General features: G+C 57.6%; 8 protein-coding genes across 8 annotated transcripts; 4 read left to right on the top strand and 4 right to left on the bottom strand.

Annotated features, from left to right (window-relative positions):
* Nucleotides 1-125: 125 nt before the first annotated feature.
* On the top strand, nucleotides 126-1,761 carry CMQ_1864 (cog1565 domain containing protein; the record flags this gene model as incomplete). Its single annotated transcript, XM_014314790.1, has 2 exons — nucleotides 126-447; nucleotides 518-1,761. The coding sequence occupies 2 exons, from the start codon at nucleotides 126-128 to the stop codon at nucleotides 1,759-1,761; spliced, it is 1,566 nt and encodes a 521-aa protein (XP_014170265.1).
* A 248-nt stretch (nucleotides 1,762-2,009) lies between these two features.
* On the bottom strand, nucleotides 2,010-5,572 carry CMQ_2029 (alanyl-tRNA synthetase; the record flags this gene model as incomplete). Its single annotated transcript, XM_014314955.1, has 4 exons — nucleotides 2,010-2,195; nucleotides 2,273-4,744; nucleotides 4,812-4,957; nucleotides 5,023-5,572. The coding sequence occupies 4 exons, from the start codon at nucleotides 5,570-5,572 to the stop codon at nucleotides 2,010-2,012; spliced, it is 3,354 nt and encodes a 1,117-aa protein (XP_014170430.1).
* Nucleotides 5,573-5,988: 416 nt separating this feature from the next.
* On the top strand, nucleotides 5,989-6,978 carry CMQ_1890 (uncharacterized protein; the record flags this gene model as incomplete). Its single annotated transcript, XM_014314816.1, has 2 exons — nucleotides 5,989-6,118; nucleotides 6,302-6,978. The coding sequence occupies 2 exons, from the start codon at nucleotides 5,989-5,991 to the stop codon at nucleotides 6,976-6,978; spliced, it is 807 nt and encodes a 268-aa protein (XP_014170291.1).
* A 319-nt stretch (nucleotides 6,979-7,297) lies between these two features.
* CMQ_1919 (uncharacterized protein) lies at nucleotides 7,298-8,075 on the bottom strand (the record flags this gene model as incomplete). Its single annotated transcript, XM_014314845.1, has 2 exons — nucleotides 7,298-7,387; nucleotides 7,440-8,075. 2 exons carry the CDS (start codon nucleotides 8,073-8,075, stop codon nucleotides 7,298-7,300), a joined length of 726 nt encoding a protein of 241 aa, XP_014170320.1.
* A 1,461-nt stretch (nucleotides 8,076-9,536) lies between these two features.
* CMQ_1975 (ubiquitin-protein ligase sel1) lies at nucleotides 9,537-12,270 on the bottom strand (the record flags this gene model as incomplete). Its single annotated transcript, XM_014314901.1, has 4 exons — nucleotides 9,537-9,901; nucleotides 9,974-11,929; nucleotides 12,020-12,169; nucleotides 12,243-12,270. The coding sequence occupies 4 exons, from the start codon at nucleotides 12,268-12,270 to the stop codon at nucleotides 9,537-9,539; spliced, it is 2,499 nt and encodes an 832-aa protein (XP_014170376.1).
* Nucleotides 12,271-12,845: 575 nt separating this feature from the next.
* Nucleotides 12,846-14,115, top strand: CMQ_1848 (WD repeat protein; the record flags this gene model as incomplete). Its single annotated transcript, XM_014314774.1, has 3 exons — nucleotides 12,846-13,152; nucleotides 13,559-13,850; nucleotides 13,923-14,115. The coding sequence occupies 3 exons, from the start codon at nucleotides 12,846-12,848 to the stop codon at nucleotides 14,113-14,115; spliced, it is 792 nt and encodes a 263-aa protein (XP_014170249.1).
* A 47-nt stretch (nucleotides 14,116-14,162) lies between these two features.
* Nucleotides 14,163-15,041, bottom strand: CMQ_2000 (frg1-like family protein; the record flags this gene model as incomplete). Its single annotated transcript, XM_014314926.1, has 2 exons — nucleotides 14,163-14,601; nucleotides 14,671-15,041. The coding sequence occupies 2 exons, from the start codon at nucleotides 15,039-15,041 to the stop codon at nucleotides 14,163-14,165; spliced, it is 810 nt and encodes a 269-aa protein (XP_014170401.1).
* A 299-nt stretch (nucleotides 15,042-15,340) lies between these two features.
* Nucleotides 15,341-18,484, top strand: CMQ_1948 (u5 snrnp component; the record flags this gene model as incomplete). The annotated part of the gene is made up of 4 exons (XM_014314874.1): nucleotides 15,341-15,360; nucleotides 15,417-15,559; nucleotides 15,634-17,873; nucleotides 17,933-18,484. 4 exons carry the CDS (start codon nucleotides 15,341-15,343, stop codon nucleotides 18,482-18,484), a joined length of 2,955 nt encoding a protein of 984 aa, XP_014170349.1.

Here is an 18,484-nt window from a genome sequence, read left to right as displayed (position 1 = left end):
CGCTAAAGCTGGCCAACCAGCGAGCTCCAAATAGGATGGCCCACGCTGGGATAAAAATGATACGCATCTTATATTCAGAATAGAAACCCCTCCGAAAAACCTCAACCTCACGCTCTCTCACGCCAATGGACTCGCCTGTCGTCTCGCGCCTCTTCCGCCAGCTGTTCCGGCACCTGGACTGCCGGCCACGACGCAACTTTGCCTTTCTTGCGTCGTCGCTGCAGCTGGCCCGCCGCCACCAGCTGCACCACCAACAGCACCGGCCATATGCATCAGCGCCCCGGCGGGACCGCTCCAACGAGAGCGACTGGCAGCAGCGCACCGACCTCTTTCCCGCCGACATGTCGGTCGAGTATGCCGAGTATCCGATGGTGACGGCCCAGGACCTGCGGCTGCGTCGCGAACGGCCGCGTCGGGTCAAGATGCTGATGCGAGACTTTATTGAGGGTGGGTTCTTCGCAATAGCATGACTACCTTTATACTTATTGCTGCCAGCCACGCCCGCTGACTCCCCCAGACAGCCTCTACAACCCTCACTACGGCTACTTCTCCAAGCAGGTCGTCATCTTCACGCCCGGTGAGCCCTTCCGCTTCACCGAGATGCGCGACGAGCCCGAGTTCAGCGCCATTCTCAGCCAGCGCTACAGCGATTTTGAGGACGGCCTCGATGCCGCTGCTGTCGCCCAGGGCGGCGAGCCGTCCGAGACCCGCCAGCTGTGGTACACGCCCACCGAGCTGTTCCGCCCGCACTACGGCGAGGCTGTGGCCCGCTACCTGGTGGCCAACTACATGCTGACCAGCTTTCCTTACGACGATCTGATCATCTACGAGATGGGCGCTGGCCGCGGCACTATGATGCTCAACATCCTCGACTATCTGCGCGTCCACGAGCCGGCCGTCTATGCCCGCACCCGCTACCGCATCATCGAGATCTCCTCGTCGTTGGCGTCGTTGCAGCGCCGTGAACTGCACGGCTCGCCAGCCACCTCGCCAGCCGCCACGGCTGCTGCAGATCGAGGCCACGGCGATCGCGTCGAGATCATCAACCAGTCTGTCTTCGACTGGACCACGCCTGAGCCGTCGCCCTGCTTTTTCCTCGCCTTCGAGGTCTTTGACAACTTCGCCCACGACTGCGTCCGCTACGACCTCGCGTCACAGCAACCTCTGCAGGCCGTCGTCCTCGTCGCCGCCGACGGTGATCTCTACGAGTTCTACCAGCCTCAGCTCGATCCTGTCGCCGCCCGTTTTCTCCGCGTTCGCAACGCCGCCACTGCCGGCCACTATCCCCTGCCCTTCTCGCGCAATCCCCTCGTTCGCGCCCTCCGTCGTGGCCTCTTCAGCACTGGCCCTGCTCATACCCCCTCCCTCAGCCGCCCAGAATACCTCCCAACTCGTCTGCTCGACTTCTTTGCCGTCCTCGCCCGCTTCTTTCCCGCCCATCGCCTCCTCACCAGCGACTTCCACGCTCTCCCTGACGCCATCACCGGCCTCAACGCTCCCGTCGTCCAGACTCGCTTCCAGCGCCGCCCTGTCCCCGTCTCTACCCCCCTCGTCCACCAGGGCTACTTCGACATCATGTTCCCTACTGACTTCACCGTCGTCGAGGCCCTCTACCGTGCCGTCACCGGAAAACACTCCCGCGTCGCCACCCACGAGCACTTTATGCGCAACTGGGCCTCCCTGGACCAGACTCGCACCCGCAGCGGCGAGAGTCCCTTGCTGTCCTGGTACAAGAACGCTAGCATGCTGGCTACTATATAGGTCTGAGAGCATGTTGGCTGTCTCGTGTATATTGTGTAACACGCCTTACGTAATCACCGTATCCGCATAAGACAACTACATATCTACATCAGCTAGTAGTATCTCCGAAAGATACCAGCTCAAATAACCAAGCGTGCAACCCGGTGAAATAGCAGCAAGACACTGAGACGAACATACTCTTTCGAAATCACCGCCCGTCCCTCCGTTCACTCCGTACCCGGCCTTCTATTGTTTTGTTCCCGTTCCCTTTACAGTTCCAACCCCTTCAGCTTCTCGGCCAGCCACTCCTCTGCCCGCTTCACGCCGTCCTCGAGCTTCTCTGGCTTTGTTCCCGAGCCTTGCCGAGTCGGCTCCTTGCCGCCCGCCTTGCCACCCACCACGTCGCTGACAGCAGTCGACCACTGCTCCGCCGTGACGCCCTTGGATGCGAGATGCTGATTTGTTAGAAGGGAAATCAAAAAGAGGCGGAGAGAAAACCAAAAGAAAAGAAAAGGAAAAGAAAAAAACTCACAGTTCCCACATATACGCCGTGCACGACGCCCTCCGACGGGCTGCCGCCAAACACATACACGGACCGCTCCTTGTCCTTCGTCTTGAAGTGGTTCATCACCTCGGAAATGGCCTTGGCGTTGGCTGAGATCGGCAGGTGGCCCACAAACACCTTGGATTCCTTGTTGTCTGGCTTCGCAAAGTGGTCCGTCACCGCGCCGACAGCCGCCTTCAGCTCGGCTTTTTGCCGCTTCTTCAGCTCGTCCAGTACGTCCTTCTGCACCTTGGCGAACCGCGTCCGCAGCTCCTCCTTGGCCAGCGCCGAAATGGCCAGCTGGTTGAGGTCGTGCTGTGCCGCTTTGATCTCCGTCTCCTTCTCCGGCCCAAACGGCAGCTTCTCAATCGCCTCGATCCGCTCCTGGAATTGTGTCGCCTCGCGCTGTACCCGGTGTGCCGCATCGCCCGTGTATGCCACAATCCGCCGGATGCCCTTGGCGATTCCGCTCTCCTCCACCACCACCACGTCCTTGATCAGACCCGTCTGCTCCACGTGCGTCCCGCCACAGAACTCCACGCTGTAGCCGCGCCACTCCGCCTTTTTTGGCGTCCGCAGCAGCTCGTCCACGTCCACACCTACTGACACCACCCGCACCGGGTCCGGATACGTCTCGCCAAACACCGCCCGCACGCCCTCGATCTCGCGCGCGCTGGCCAGGTCCACGTCCTTGTAGAACACCTTGAGGTTGCGCTGGATGTTCGCGTTCGCTAGCTCCTCGATCTTCTTGATCTCCGCCAGGCTCACCGCCGACTTATGCGAGAAGTCGAACCGCAGCTTGTCCTGGTCCACCAGCGAGCCCTTCTGGTTCACGTCGTCGCCGAGCACCTCGCGCAGCGCATGGTTCAGAACGTGCGTGCCCGTGTGGTTGTTGCGAATCGGCGCCCGCCGCAGCTCCTCGTACTCGCAGATCACGTTGTCGCCCGAGCTCAGCTCACCGTACTCGAGGTATCCGTTGTGCACAACATAGCCGCCGTACTCCTGCACGTCCAGCACCTTGAACTCTGCCACGTCGTCAATCACGATTCTGCCCGTGTCCGCCACCTGGCCACCCGATTCGGCGTAGAAGTTGGTCTTGTCCACGAGAATGCCCAGCGGCGTGTTGGCCGGGATGTCCTTGGTCGTCTTGACAAAGCCCGTGCCCGTGTAGATCAGCTCCACCCGGCTGTGCAGGTCGCCGCGGAGGTACTTGGCCTCCGAGCTCGGCCGCACGATCTTGTGCTCGTTCTCCAACTCCGCGATCTGGTGCACGTTGAGCTTGGCAAACGTCTGCACCGCCTCCTTGACCGACTTGCTGGCCTCTCTCGCCCTCTCCCGTGCCACGGCCACCTCTTCGGCATCAATTGACAGACCCCGCTCCTCAGCCATCAGCTGCGTCAGATCCTCGGGGAAGCCAAACGTGTCGTAGAGCCGCCACACATCGGCTCCCGACAGCGTCTTGGCGCCGCTCTTGGCCGTTGCCGCAGCGTACTTTTCAAACTGCCTCTCGCCGCGGTCCAGAGTCCGCGAAAACGCCTCTTCCTCCTCGTCCAGGATCTCCTTGATGTCCTTCTGCTTCTTGGCAATCTCGGGGAACTGGTGGCCCATCTGGTCGACGAGCGCGGGCAGGATCTGGGAGAAGAAGGAGCCGATCTCAGCGCCAAAGTACTTGCGCGCATAGCGGACACCTCTCCGCAGCACGCGGCGAACGACGTAGCCACGGCCGTCGTTGTTGGGCACGGCGCCGTCCGCCATCGAAAAGGTCAACAGACGGATGTGGTCGGCCACAACACGGTACGCCGTGTCAATGCCGTCCACGTCGTCCTTGCCGTACTTGTCCGTGTACGGGCGGGCACCGGTGACCTCCTGGATGCGATCGAAGAGGGGGGTGAAGATGTCGGTGGCGTAGTTGGAGATCTTGTCCTGCAGGGCGGACACGAGCCGCTCAAAGCCCATGCCGGTGTCGACATGCTTGGCAGGCAGTGACTTGAGCGACTTGTCCTGCTGGCGGTCAAACTGAATGAACACATTGTTCCAGACCTCGACAACGAGCGGGTCGTCCTGGTTGACCAGGCTGGAGGCATTGCGGCCGCCGCCAACCTTGTCGTAGTGCACCTCGCTGCACGGGCCACAGGGGCCCTGGTCGCCCATCTCCCAGAAGTTGTCCTTCATGTTACCAGGCAGGATGTGGTCCTCAGGCACGCCGACAGACAACCACAGGTTCTTGGCCTCCAGGTCGGGCTCGAGTCCCATGGCCGGGTTGCCCTCAAAGTATGTGACGTAGAGCCGGGCGGGGTCGAGGCCGTAGACGTTTGTGAGCAGGTCCCATGACATCTCGATGGCCTCCTTCTTGAAGTAGTCGCCAAAAGACCAGTTGCCCAGCATCTCAAAGAAGGTGTGGTGGTAGCTGTCCTTGCCGACATCGTCGAGATCGTTGTGCTTGCCGCCAGCACGGATGCACTGCAAGGGGGATCAGCTTTGGCTCAGGAGCAGGAGGGCAGGGCAGAGCAGCAGGAGACGGTCACACCTTCTGGGTGTCGACAGCACGCTTCAAGCTGGACAGAGGGTCGGCCTTGGCCACGGTGCCGAGGAAAATTGGCTTGAACTGGTTCATGCCAGCGTTGGTGAAGAGGAGAGTCGGGTCATTGTGCGGCACGACAGACGAAGACGGCACTGGAACGGGTCAGGCCAGAGAGGTGATGAGGGGGATTGAGCTCGCCAGAGCAAGCGAGCCTTACCGATGGTGTGGCCCTTCTTCTCAAAGTATTCGAGAAAGGTCTGGCGGACCTTGAGGCCGGTCCATTTTGGCGACTCGGCCATGGTAGAAGACGGGCGAGCAAAGAGGGCGGGGTAGCGTCGAAATGTCAGAGCAGCGCAGAGGGCGGGCGAGACGGCAATCCGAGAGTTGTGCTGCTGCTTGGTGGCGTGGCCGTTTATGAAGCCGCGAGTTGTGGTGGTGAATTTTTTCCAAGCGGTCGTGGTGGGTTTGCTCAGAGCTCCTGGACCGGTGCAGCAGACAGAGCCGGAAGGAACGTTCTCGAGGGGTCGTGGGGCTACGGCGCCAGAGGGGTAGAACGTTCCACGAGGATGAGTCAACTGGCGCAAGGGCCTGATAAAAGCCGGTACAGAGCCGCCACCACCTGCGCCCCTGCTTAAGTTGGCCTGGCACGCCAGATCTCCCGCCCTTCCAGCACCGGCCGCCACCAATCCAGCCAAGTCAGCCAACTCGGCCAGCTCAGCCCATTCCGACTGCGTAGTCGCTCCGACCAGCCGCCGGCCTTGCAACATCTCAATTCAACGTCTGAGTCACAGCGGTACAGCGTCGCGGCTCTAAACGCCTCCTTGCATGAGATAAGGGAAAATACCGGTAAACAGGACGAGACCAGAGCGATCTCCCTCGGCGAGCCACTAGATTTGCGGTCTGGGCCAACCAATCTGTCCCCATCCGCACTCGGATAGAGAGAGGGTCCTGTGCCTGAGCACGCGCCGCTTTCCCGTGTTCGCCTGTTGTCCGGTCGTCTTCCGAGGTCGCAGGAAGGGAACAGAGGTCGAGGCAGCTTGTCGATCGGAGAGCCTGACGATTCGTGGGACTGAAGACCGAAGACGACAGGCCTCAGACCACTACTGCCGAGAAGAGGTGCAGTTAGGGCAGAAAATTAGTCGCCAGCGCCCGCAGCATACACACCGCCTACAAATTAGCGACCATGCTGCTGCAGTCACAGCCGGCGAACAGCACTATGCCCGCCGGACTGACCCGCCACAGCAAGCGGAAGGCCGTCGATTCGCTCGACAACAACGAGCGTCTGTCTAAGCGGCTGAGTTTGCTGAACATTGGTATGCTTGTCTTTCTCTTCCTTTTTTCCAATTCTTGCTCCTGTTTCGCTGCTGTCCTCGACATACGAGGCAGTCTTATCAGGCGGCCGTGATCGGTTCAGTCGACCTCTTTCAGCTGATGTCCTCCGCTCTGCTGCATCACCACCGTTCTGGTGCCTTTCTACGTGTGCTAATCTCAACCAGAACAAAGTGGTACCAGGATCTACGCTCCTGTCGCGAGCACTAGATCACCAGTCGAGCACCAGCCCGTCCCCTCGTCATCCTTCCATGAAACTCTGCACGGACAGAACCAGTCGGCATTGCCGGACGCCGCACAGTATCCCCCGGCACGAGCCTTTTTCGAGACAGTAGCAGCACCGGCTGTGCCAGTTCCTCCATCACGCACCGCTGATGAGTCTTCCGACATGCAGGTGGACGACACCAAGTTCAAGGTGTACATCCACAACATCGACGACGAGCTGGCCAGCGGCTCTGACTCGGACGGCGACGGCGATGGAAAGCTCGTCTTCCTGCCCCACGTCAACAAGCACCTGCGCGATGCTGCGCGGTCCAACGCCGGCTTCGTGCCCGCCATCCCCCGGCCTATCCGGGTCAACGAGGACGGTGAGCTGGCCGGCATGCAGCTCGTGCTCTACAACGACCCCAGCTCGCTCTCCGTGGCACCCGAGCACGACAGCGTCCGCCAGGCTATTTTGGATGCCCGCGCCCGCATTAGAGAGCGGCAGCGTGGGCAGTGCCTGGACAGCCCGCAGGGTCCAAGTAGCCCTGGCGTCTCGGACATGACCGACGAAGAGTCCTCGTCTATGCTGCAGTCTCCTGCTCGGTTCGACGATGACGATGATGCCATGGAAATGGACTGAGCCGGTCCTGACCTCGGCTGTACTAATACCTGGCTTGGGTTTGCACTTCTTTGCGAGGAGTTTCTTTATGTCGGGAAGAGTTTAGATGCCCGCGGTCAGCTGGCTTTGGTTTCTGGGCAACGTGACAAGGTATCGTTTTGTTCATGTTCATGGCTCATGAGTAACGTAGTTCATATATTGAAGCGTTTTAGCGTGACAAAAAAAAGATTGCAATATGATATGTTCCCCTGCATCCAGTTGTATGCATATCACCGCGAACAAATCCATCCCTCCTGTCTATATCTCACAAGCCTATCCCCCATTTCAATGTACAGCATGTTCAGTCTTTCCACCGCTCCTCTGCTTCGTCATACCCAAGCACGTCCGCATCCACTTGCATGCTTGCCAACATCATCGCCATGGTGAATCCCTGAAATAGTCAGTGAGAAATCGAGTTGCTTGTAGCTTCTAAGGGCCCATACCTCTTGTTCCTCTTCCTCTTCTGCTGATTCCTCTCTCTCATAATCTTTCTCTTCGGCCTCCGTAATTCTGTCTCCTTCTTCATAATCGTCGTGCCTCGGCCGTCTTGTCCTCGATTCGTCATAATAGTTCTCACTGCCGGCCTGCCGCATCATGGACCGCCATGCCCGTGCGCCTCCTGCCCGTGCCACGCGCTCAGACACCAGCACAAAGACCTCGTCAGCCGCCGTCCGTCCGGCCTCGCGCCACCGGGCAATGAGCGCGGGCAGCTCACTCTCGGCGCCACCTTCGGCGCCACCCTCGGTAGAAGCACTGGCGTGCTGGATGACGCGGTCCCCTGCATCGAGGTCTCGCTCAAACTGCGCGACCAGATCAGCTAGCGAGACGGTTGCTTCTGGTACCACCGGTACGGTTCTCTGTTTGTGTCTCCGCTCGGGCGAGGCTATGGATGGGGCTGCACTGCTGCCTAGGGGTGCTGCGAGCAGTGATGCTGCTGCTGTGGCTGCGGCCGGCTCTTCTCGACCTGACGCCTGCTCGTTGTCCTGCTGCCTCTTCACGGCCGGAGACCGAAAGGGCCGCTTCAGAACAGCAGTAGCCTCCTCTGCTCGGCGGCGCCGCTTGGCGGCCGGAGTCAACATCGAACGCTGTCGCCAGAGATAGTGTCAACGGATTGAGAGTGCGCAGCAGTGGGCGAGCCTCTCCTGTGCCTCCATCTGCTTTCTGAATGTCCTGCAGGCAGTCTTATCGTAACGAAAAAGCACAAAGGGAGAAACTCGCCCGTGCAAAGAAGGTTGCTGAGAGGCAGCGTCAAGTGGGACGTACCTGCTACTTTGGGATATGGCAAAAGCCTCGTGCTCAAACGTAGGCTACATAATACCATTTTTTAGTATGTTTTAGGACGTACGGCCATAGATACTGGAAAGCACGGGATCCCGTCCGCTCTCCCCTAGTTAAACCAGTAATCGGCGGATTAGTAGTTGGGTCGGTGACGACCAGCGAATACCCGCTGCTGTACGTTTTTGCCTACCTTTGTTTTTTTTGTTTTTTTTTACATATGCATATTTTTAGCTTATCACACATTTGCCATTTTTCAAGCCCATTTACCGCAGATAGACAACCTTACCAAGCAGGATTAACATTTAAAAATCTCTATTGCATGCCTAGCAAAAGATGCACTTTTATTTTTCCTCGATTTCTCTCCAATTCATAAGATAGACACATAGGACGTATTGGCAAACAGAAGCCCGCATGACGCCGGAGGAATGACAGCTCTACGGATACGCTTCCGCCCAAATCCGCACTTAAGCGCATAGACGACTTCTCACTATGGCTTCTTGGGTCCAGAAGTTAAACTTGCAGACTATTACAAGCGGTAGAAAGACTGCTTGCCTTGTGAGATGAAACCTGTCATCTAACGTTGTGTTTATTTTGGTAGTGTAGAGGAAATCTGGATATTGCCTGCTGTATGTTTGGCTCGGAATCTGTTTTCTTCAACAAGAGGAAGGAAATGCCCTTATGAGCAAGCGGAGGTAATCATCAACCGGGAGTTTTCACGCAACGAGCTCTCAAACACAGATTAGACCGAAAGGATAAACGTAAAGATTTGACAGGTGGCATTTGTTAAAGCCACTGAGCGAGACTGGGATGGAGATCATCCACCACGAAGTCCTAGCAGTTCCCAGCTTAGACGCAATGTGCGCTTTTCGGCAAGATGCAGCGCCCAACCGAATGTACACGGACTTTCTTAGTTTCTTAGAGTAAAACCGGGGGCTTGCCCTCGTCAAGGCTGAAACCAACAAAACGTCAGAAGGGGCAGGTAAGACACAACAGACCGTCTCCCGTGTGTCTGAACACTGGAAAGTTGAAAAATTACTCACGGCCTGGCTCTACAACAAGAATGATCTGCAATGGATAAACAAAGTCCCGCTCAGACACGTAATATTCAGTTGATCTTAGTAGAAAGAAGATTGCGTTTTATGATCAATTGACTGTCTTGTGTTCTGCGCAAAAAGTGTTGCAGCAAAATTCAAAATGATTTGAGTCTACCAAAACCGTCGCTCTTATTTTTTGTCGTTTCCATTGTACAGAAGCATGCAGCATCAATGCCCTACGCCGCCTGCTAACCAGGCGGCTTGGTCGGGGCCCGGTGGCGGGAAGAAGCCCCTGTCTGCAGCTGGTTGGAAGCCTTGCAGATGTTGCGCCAGGCCCTGCTGCTGTCGTTGCCGTGCCTCCTCTTCCTGTCTGATGGCAATCCGTCTCTGTTGCCTATAGTACAGTAGAAACACAATGGCCATGACCACGCCGATGATTATGACAGGCTCAACCAAACCTAACTCGGGGAGATCTTCAAATCTGCCTTCGTCGTCCAAATACGTGTCGTCGTACTCGTCGTAGTATTCTACATCATGGTATCCGGCGCTGCTAGTAAAGGTCTCGATCCACTCACTGAACGACCATTTTCGTGCTGGGACTCGAACATGTTAGTGCCAGAAGCATAGCCTCGCGAAAACCCGTGGGGAAGGGACAGAATACTAACCAGGCTCATCCTGGATAGAATTGATCTGGCCATGCGTCAATGTATTCCAGGCACTTCGGAGGCGCAGTCTCAACAAGGTCAGCGACACCGGCAGGTATGCCTCTTCGTTGGTCTCCAACGCATAGTCGTAAAAGCGCTTCGCCAAATGATAGTCCTGGTCGAGGCCGACACCATTCTCGTGCATCCACCCCAAGTTGTACAGCGCCTGTGCGCTCTGGTGGTACTCGGCTGCACCCAGATAGCATTGCACCGCTTTATCAACGTCTTTCTTCGTGCCGATGCCATACAGGTAAAAGTCGCCCATCTTGACAAGCGAATCCACATTGTGCTGTCGGGAGGATCTTGTGTAGTGGATCAGGCCCAGTGCCGGTTCATCCAGCAGGCCCTTCTTGACCATCTGGCGAGAGAGAATCGACGGAAGCTTTAGATTGGACTGCTGCGGGTCTAGCAGATAACCGATGTTGTTCTGGGCCATCTCATAGCCCTGCTCGGCTGCTCCAAGATACTCGAGCAGAGCCAGTTCGTAGTTTCCATCTTCGTACGCCTGGTTTGCCTCTGTCCAGGACGACACCAACGGATCCGCCTTCTCGGCGACACTTTTGTAATAGCTCAGAGCCGGTCCACATGCCTTATCACGGCCTACCCCATGGTGGATCATCTCGGCCAGGTAGTAATATGCCTGCATGTTTCCGTACCGAGCCGCCAGCTCAAAGTAGTCGTTTGCTATTCGAAGATCTTCGGCCTGTCCCTGGTCTAGATAGAGCACGCCCAGCTCCACCTGGGCTGGCGTATAGTTCTGCTCAGCTGCTGACCGGAAAAGCTTTGAAGCCCTATCGACATTGGTAGTGCCGCCGTAACCGTGCAGCAACATCAGGCCCATCAGGTATTGGGACTGGGGGTCAGCAAAGGCGATTCCGCGGTCGAGCCAAAACTTGGCCCGTTCAAAGTTCTGCTCGACGCCATCTCCGCGCAGGTAGATGCGGCCGAGAAACCCCGCTGCACTGGCAGCCGTTTTATCCAGAGACGGCTTCGGACTATCCACGATGCTGCCGTCTTTCTTCCAGTACTTGCTCACCACCATATAAAAGTACTTCCGTGCCATCTGCATATCGCGCTCAAGCATCCGCTGGCCCTCGTAGTAAATCCGTCCTACGTTCAGGGCGGCTTTGAAGTCTCCCTTCTGTGCCATGAGATCTAGGTACTCGATGATATCGTCGATCGAGGCGTAGGCGTCAGAGTGCGGCTGGGCACGGGGGGCATGGATTCCTGAGCTGACGACGCTGGCCCCTACGCCGTAGACGCCTCCAAATTCGTCTGCTATACGATACGGCTGCTGGACCCAGCCCATACCGCCTGGGGGCCCCGAGCGGTACCATGCAATGGCCTTATCCGCCACGCGTTTGTAATACTGCAGTGCTTGCTCACAGCTCCGAGGGGTCCCGATGCCGGCATGATGCCGCGCAGCCACGGTCATTTCAGCCCGGGTGTGGCCGTGCAGCGCAGCGAATGTGTAGTATAGCAGGGCCCGGGCCTGATCTCGCTCAACTGCGTTGCCAATGCCAGTCGAGTACATCAGTCCGACCATGTACAGTGCCGAGCTGTTTCCATGCGTGTCTGCGAGCCGGCGGTAGTAGTCGAAGGCAGCCGGAAAGTTTCTCGGATGCGAATAGTTTCCGTAGTAGTTCATTTCGGCCAGGAGGTACAGTGCATCCGGATTGTCCTCGCGAGCCGACTCTTCGAGCAACTGCACGGCCTCGATTAGGGCTATCGGGGCTGCTTGCGACGAGGTATCTTGCTGCTGTAGTGGTGGCGGACCTCGCATGGAAAAGCTGGGCATTGCCTTTAGGATAAAGCGAAAGGCTAGTGAGAGGTACCCATTTTGTTTTCGTTTTCGGTAGTGTGGTTGGGATGGTATCGTCGTCAGTTTCACGAGGGCAGCGTCGACGAGGTCACGTCCTAGCATTATCGCCATATGTCAGCATCGGGTGTACGTCGCACTCATAGACCCCCTACACGGCCCCGATGAGCCTGAGCGTGTTCTCATACCACTTTCCCGGCCGTTGTCGGTCGGCGCTCTGAGAAGGATATCTTCCGGCGTCACGTGGTCCCGGACCCCGGCATCCTTCGCGGCTCCTTTTTCTCGTACATCGCTGTGCTGTGGATCGGCACAGGTCACGGATATGACCTGCAGAAGCACTGTCGGGGTATGGAGGTCAGTCACGGCGTTCGTCATTGAGCCTAATGGGCGGGGAGGGGACGCCGAGCTTACGAGTGCCCCAAAGAAAGGGCCGTCGCATCTTCGAAAGGGTGAGGGTAGTCTGGGTTGCGAGGGAAAAGAAAAGAGAGAGGTATCAAAGCAAGGAACAGTGCCAGACCATCGCTTCTAAAATGAAACACAATGCATGTAAACCGGCGTGCTGTTGTCGCCCGTTCTAGTGGTGTGGCATGGTGCGGTAATACTTAAAAGTGTCTATGTCGTGACGTTGACCCCATCCAAGATATCTGGTCTTTCTAGGGGATTACTTACCATGCTGCAAGCTGGCAAGATTGGTAAAGCTCCAGTGGTTCCTGCAAGATACCTGCCAGAACAGTAATACGGGACTAGCAGCCAGTTACGTCAGAAAGAATGCGCGTGGACCCACAAATTTGGAATATTAGTCAGCGCGATAAAGCCTGGCTGTTCACGATAATAATCACTTACAACTTTTTTCAGCCCACAAGAAGCCAATGAAAAAGTCGCTCGGATCGAAAGCTGATTTTATTGGCCAAGCAAAAAGTAGGATGTGCTTGCAGACATATCTCGATAAAAGAGCCCAAACTCAAGGAAAAGCCTTTGTTTCCCGGAAAGCGACTTAGTGCACACGAGGCCATCATGTATGAGCTCGTTGGTGCAGACGAATACCAGTATTCTGGACCTGAAGTGCCATATGTTCTCGACCTGATCCCACTAGCCTCAGGTCTGGCTGCGATATCATCGGACGGAAGACTGTCTCTGTTCGACCCGCTTCGTGTGGGCAGTGGCCCAAATCGCACCTTTCAGACGTCCCATGGCAATCTCACAACGGCAAAGGCCCTGGATGCAGCCGGCTGTGTCCTAGCTACGGCTGGTGAGAACGGCACGGTATCCCTGTGGGATCTGCGCGACTCGGCACAAGGACCAGGGGTCACCGTCCAGGTTGGTGAGTGATCTTCAACTTCTCCCGAGGCGGCTGCATCAAACAGCATATATAGTGTACTAAACAGCACTTCTTCCAGGCTCTTGTGATGCCAACATATTGTCGCTTGCCTGTGAGCCACAGAGCCAGTCTATCGCCGCAGGGACAGAACTTGCTGGCTATCAAGCCTCAATCGTGATCTGGTATGGCCTTTCTTTCTCTCGTTCCCTCCTCCACTAACAATGGCTCTCAGGGATGTCAGGGCCGGCACCTCCCCGAAAGTCAGTTACAATGACGTTCACAGTGACGATGTGACAGAAGTATGTCTATCTCTCATGAAAAAAGCCCAGTGGTGGGGATGTTTAGCTAACAGCTAGAAAGCTGGCCTTCCACCCACGACACAATCATGTACTCTTGTCCGGCTCTACAGACGGCTTGGTGAACATATGTGATACCCGGATAACAGATGAAGACGAGGCCGTCATTCAGGCTTTCAACCACGGAGCCTCAATCCACCACGCAGGCTTCCTCAGCGACAGCGAAGTATACGCGCTGTCACACGACGAGAAGCTGGCCATGTACGATATGGCCGAAGAGCGGGAAGCAGGCTCTGCCACTAAAGACTTTGGGGATACGCGACAGACACTGGGCTGCCAATACGTTGCCAATATGCTACCAAAGGCAGGATTCACTGGGGCCGTGCTTGGAGCCGGAGCACAAGAGTATGTATCTGTAAAAGAGCCCGAAGACATAATGACACATGTTGTTTATATTCTTCGACTAACACTCTTTAGTGCGGGGATGTTTAAGCTAGTCCATTTGTCCAAACACCAAGGATGGGGGGTTGATTTAGAATCTGTTGTCGGCCTTCCCGGTGCTCATGGCTCAGATATCGTTCGCGGTTTCTGTGTCTTCGACGAGCAGCAGGTTGTCTACACATGCGGAGAAGACGGCAAGATCAGGGCATGGAGGCCGCCATTGTCGTAGTAGAACAAACAGGAATGCAGCCTTGTTCGGGCGGTCATGTGCCTCTCTCAGCCATACTTGTCGTGCTTGTGCTTGACTTTTACATCCAGCAGCTTCTCGTGATAGTCACCCTCTCTCCGGGCTTTTTTGAGCAGCTTCACCTCGTCGTCTTCCAGCCGCCGCCCCACGGCATCTTCCAGCTCGCGCCTGCTAATCTTCTCCCGGGCCTTCTCTTCCTTGGACGCCTTGATCTTGGGCTTGAACCGAGCTTGCATGCGGATGCGCACTGTTGTATTGGTGTTGCTCTCGGTCGCGTCGCCGCGGATTTCTGGCGCCGAGCCGGCCTTGGACGATGTCGACAGTTGCACAGACAAGTAGGTGTCGCGCAGGGTCTTGATTTGAAACGTGCCGGGCGTGTCCTCGGTCTCGACGAGCACAAACGACTCTACCGGGGACACAGCGATGGCCGTGGCCGAAAAGAGGCCGTACTTGTCGCATCCTAGGTATCTAAAGTAACCGGTCAGCCCAGAAGACGAGGAAAAACAGCGAGCTCAGAGGCCAAGGCAGGGAACCCACCTTCCATGATGTCCCTTAAAGCGAAAGTGTTCCGTTCCGACAATGCGGCTTGCAACCCAGACCTGTCGGACGTCATGGGGCTCGGCACTGGACGGGTTGCCATCCACAATGTTCTCGATCGGCATGGAAAAGACGGTGCCATTCGCATCCGAGGCCAGGGCCGTGGGAGTTGCGCTTGGCAGCACCAGCAAGATAGGACCAGCTACGTCGGTCAGGACTTCGGCTGAAACCCAGGTGTCGTCTTCGGCAATCGATTCGTCGTTGGCGGCAATCAGCTCCTGCTTCTTGCGCGATTCCTCGGCCGCATCCTTGTCTCTGTGCTTTCTCTTCTTCGGCTTCTTGTCGCCTTTGAAAACGAGCGGCTTTACCATCGTGTCGTCGGGTCGCCGTCAAGATGATGACCGGTTGTTTGTTGCGTTGAACCACATGCTAGTGAAGAAGAAAAGAGTATCCGCTACAGGTACACATGCAGCCAATCACAGCGCATTTCACCAGCCACTAAGCCACAAGTAGCCTTGCAGCACACTGCACGCAATGACAGCCTTGCGCCATAGAGAATTTTTGGGGAGCTTTTCCAGCGTCGCGCGTCTGGACTGAAATACACTGCAGTCGCCAATTTCGACACCCTGTGCGCGCAGTCCACCACAAACAACACAGACTACCCGTCACCATGGATGACCTTTACGACGAGTACGGCCAGTCCCTACGTGTGATTTTATATACCCTTGCTCTAACATTGTGATCAGATTTGGCAACTTCATCGGCGAAGAGCCCGAGGGGTCTGAAGAAGGATCTGAGCAGGCCGAGGCCGAGGCCGACAACTATGGCTACGATGACGAGGATGCGGGAGGCGCAGAGGGCGTTGGTCAGGAGTTAATGGAAATGGATGGTAAGGATCCCAGGTGGCGCACTGGATGCACAATGCTTGGGCTGCTAATGACTGATTTGTCGTCGGTTCTGTAGATGACGGACCATCGAATGCTGTGATCCTTCACGAGGACAAACAGTACTATCCGACAGCAGCACAAGTATACGGGTCAGAGGTGGAGGCCCTGGTGCAGGAGGAGGATGCGCAGCCACTGTCGGAGCCGATTGTGGCGCCGGTCGAGCAGAAGAAATTCAGCGTGGAGGAGGCCGATCTGCCACGCGTTTTCTTCGACCGGGGGTTCATGACGGACCTGACGAACTACCCGGAGCAGATACGAAACGTTGCGTTTGCCGGGCAGCTGCACCACGGCAAGACGGCCTTCATGGACATGCTCGTGCTGGAGACACATGATATTGCCGAGCGGCTAGAGCAGCGATCGGGTCGGCGACGAGACGAGCAGTTGCGGTACACGGATGTGCACATTCTGGAGCGAGAGCGGGGGGTGTCGATCAAGAGCGCGCCGATGAGCCTGGTGCTGCCAACGACGAGAGGCAAGTCGCATCTGATCAACATGATCGACACGCCTGGCCACGTCAACTTTGCGGACGAGGTGGCAGCAGCTCTGCGGCTGGTGGACGGCCTCTGCCTGGTGGTGGATGTGGTGGAGGGCGTGCAGCTGCACACGGAGATGATCATACGACACGCGGTGCTGGAGGACCTGCCGCTGACGCTGGTAATCAACAAGGTGGACCGGTTGATTCTGGAGCTCAAGCTGCCGCCGGCGGACGCCTACTACAAGCTCAAGCACACGATCGAGGACGTCAACCGGGTGATTGCAGAGACGATGCCAGGGCCGATCGATGCGAAGCGGGTAAGCCCGGAGAAGGGCAACGTGCTGTTTGCGTGCACGAGTCTGGGCTGGTGCTTCACGCTGCCGTCATTTGCCAAGATGTACGCGGACAGCTTCGGGGCGATGGACGTGGACGAGTTTGCGCGGCGGCTGTGGGGCGACGTGTTCTTCAACCCGAAGAAGCGGTCGTTTACGCGCAAGGCGGTGGAGGCAGAGGCGAAGCGGTCGTTTGTGCACTTTGTGCTAGAGCCGATCTACAAGCTGTTCACGCACACGATCAGCGAGAGCCCGCGCGAGCTCAAGGTGTTTCTGGAGCAGCTAGGCATCGTGCTGAAGCCGTCGCAGCTGCGGGCCGATGCCAAGGTACTGCTGAAGCTGGTGTGTGAGCAGTTCTTCGGGCCACCGGCAGCGTTCGCAGACATGGTGGTCAAGCACGTGCCGTCGCCGGTGGAGGCAGCAGCACGACACCTGCAGCGGTACTACACCGGGCCGCTGGACAGCAGGGTGGCACGGGCGATGGAGACGTGTGACCAAGACGGGCCGCTGGTGGTGGAGGTGACGAAGCTGTTCAGCTCGAGCGACGCCAAGAGCTTCAACGCGCTGGGACGGGTGCTGAGCGGCATTGCGCGGCCAGGCATGGAAGTGCGGGTGCTGGGCGAGGGCTACTCGCTGGACGACGAGGAGGACATGGCGCCAGCGCGGATTGCCGACGTGTGGATCGCGGAGACGCGCTACAACATCGCGACAGACGGCGTGCCGGCGGGCAACCTGGTGCTGCTGGGCGGAGTGGACAACTCGATCGTCAAGTCGGCGACGGTGGTGGCACGGCGGTTCGACGAGGACGAGGACGCGTACATCTTCCGGCCGGTGACGCACTACACAGAATCGGTCTTCAAGGTGGCCGTGGAGCCGGTCAACCCATCGGAGCTGCCGAAGATGCTGGACGGCATCCGCAAGATCAACAAGAGCTACCCGCTGGTAACGACCAAGGTCGAGGAGTCGGGCGAGCACATCCTGATCGGCACGGGCGAGCTATACATGGACTGCGTCATGCACGACCTGCGGCTGCTGTACGCCGACATGGAAATCAAGGTGTCAGACCCGCTGACGCGCTTCTGCGAGACGGTCGTGGACGAGTCGTCGACCAAGTGCTGGACCACCACGCCCAACAAGAAGAACCGCATCACCATGGTGGCCGAGCCGCTGGAGGACGGGCTGGCCCGCGACATCGAGACGGGCGCGGTGCGCATCCGGGATCCGGTGCGGAAGACGGCCAAGTTCTTCCAGGACAAGTACGACTGGGATCTGCTGGCCGCCCGCAGCATCTGGGCCTTTGGGCCGGAGGAGAACGGGCCCAACATCCTGCAGGACGACACGCTGCCAGGCGAAGTCGACAAGAAGCTGCTCAGCACGGTCAAGGAGTCCATCCGGCAGGGCTTCAGCTGGGCTGCCCGGGAGGGACCTCTCTGCGAAGAACGCAAGTTTGTCCCCACACTGTTCCGAGTAAAGTCCGAGCTAACAAGGCAGCGATCCGCAACACCAAGTTCAAGCTAATGGACGTGTCGCTAGCCCAGGAGGCCATCTACCGCGGCGGCGGCCAGATCATCCCGACGGCGCGTCGAGCCTGCTACGGATCTTTCTTGCTGTCATCGCCGCGGCTGATGGAGCCGGTCTACCAGGTCTCGATGACGGGTTCGGGCAGCGCGTCCAACGAGCTCTACAATTTGCTGTCGCGGCGGCGTGGTCACGTGCTGACCGATGTCTCGGTAGCCGGCACGAACCTGTCACGCGTCACCGGGCTGCTGCCGGTCATCGACTCGTTTGGCTTCGAGACCGACCTGCGCATCACGTCCAAGGGCGCTGCCTTGGTCAGCATGGTCTTTGACCGCTGGCAGGTCATCCCGGGCGACCCGCTCGACAAGGACGTGGTGCTGCGGCCGATGCAGATGGCTAGCGTGCAGGCCACCGCCCGCGATTTTGTGCTCAAGACGCGGCGCCGGAAGGGCCTCAGCGAGGACATCGCCACCGGCAAGTTTCTCGAGCCGGAACTGTACCGGGAGCTGGTCGAGAGCGGCATCCTCACTGAAGGATCCTGA

The sequence above is a fragment of the Grosmannia clavigera genome, assembly GCF_000143105.1.
Source record: "Grosmannia clavigera kw1407 unplaced genomic scaffold GCSC_168, whole genome shotgun sequence".
Classification (NCBI taxonomy): domain Eukaryota; kingdom Fungi; phylum Ascomycota; class Sordariomycetes; order Ophiostomatales; family Ophiostomataceae; genus Leptographium; species Leptographium clavigerum.
This window is presented reverse-complemented; position numbering and strand designations above follow the sequence as displayed.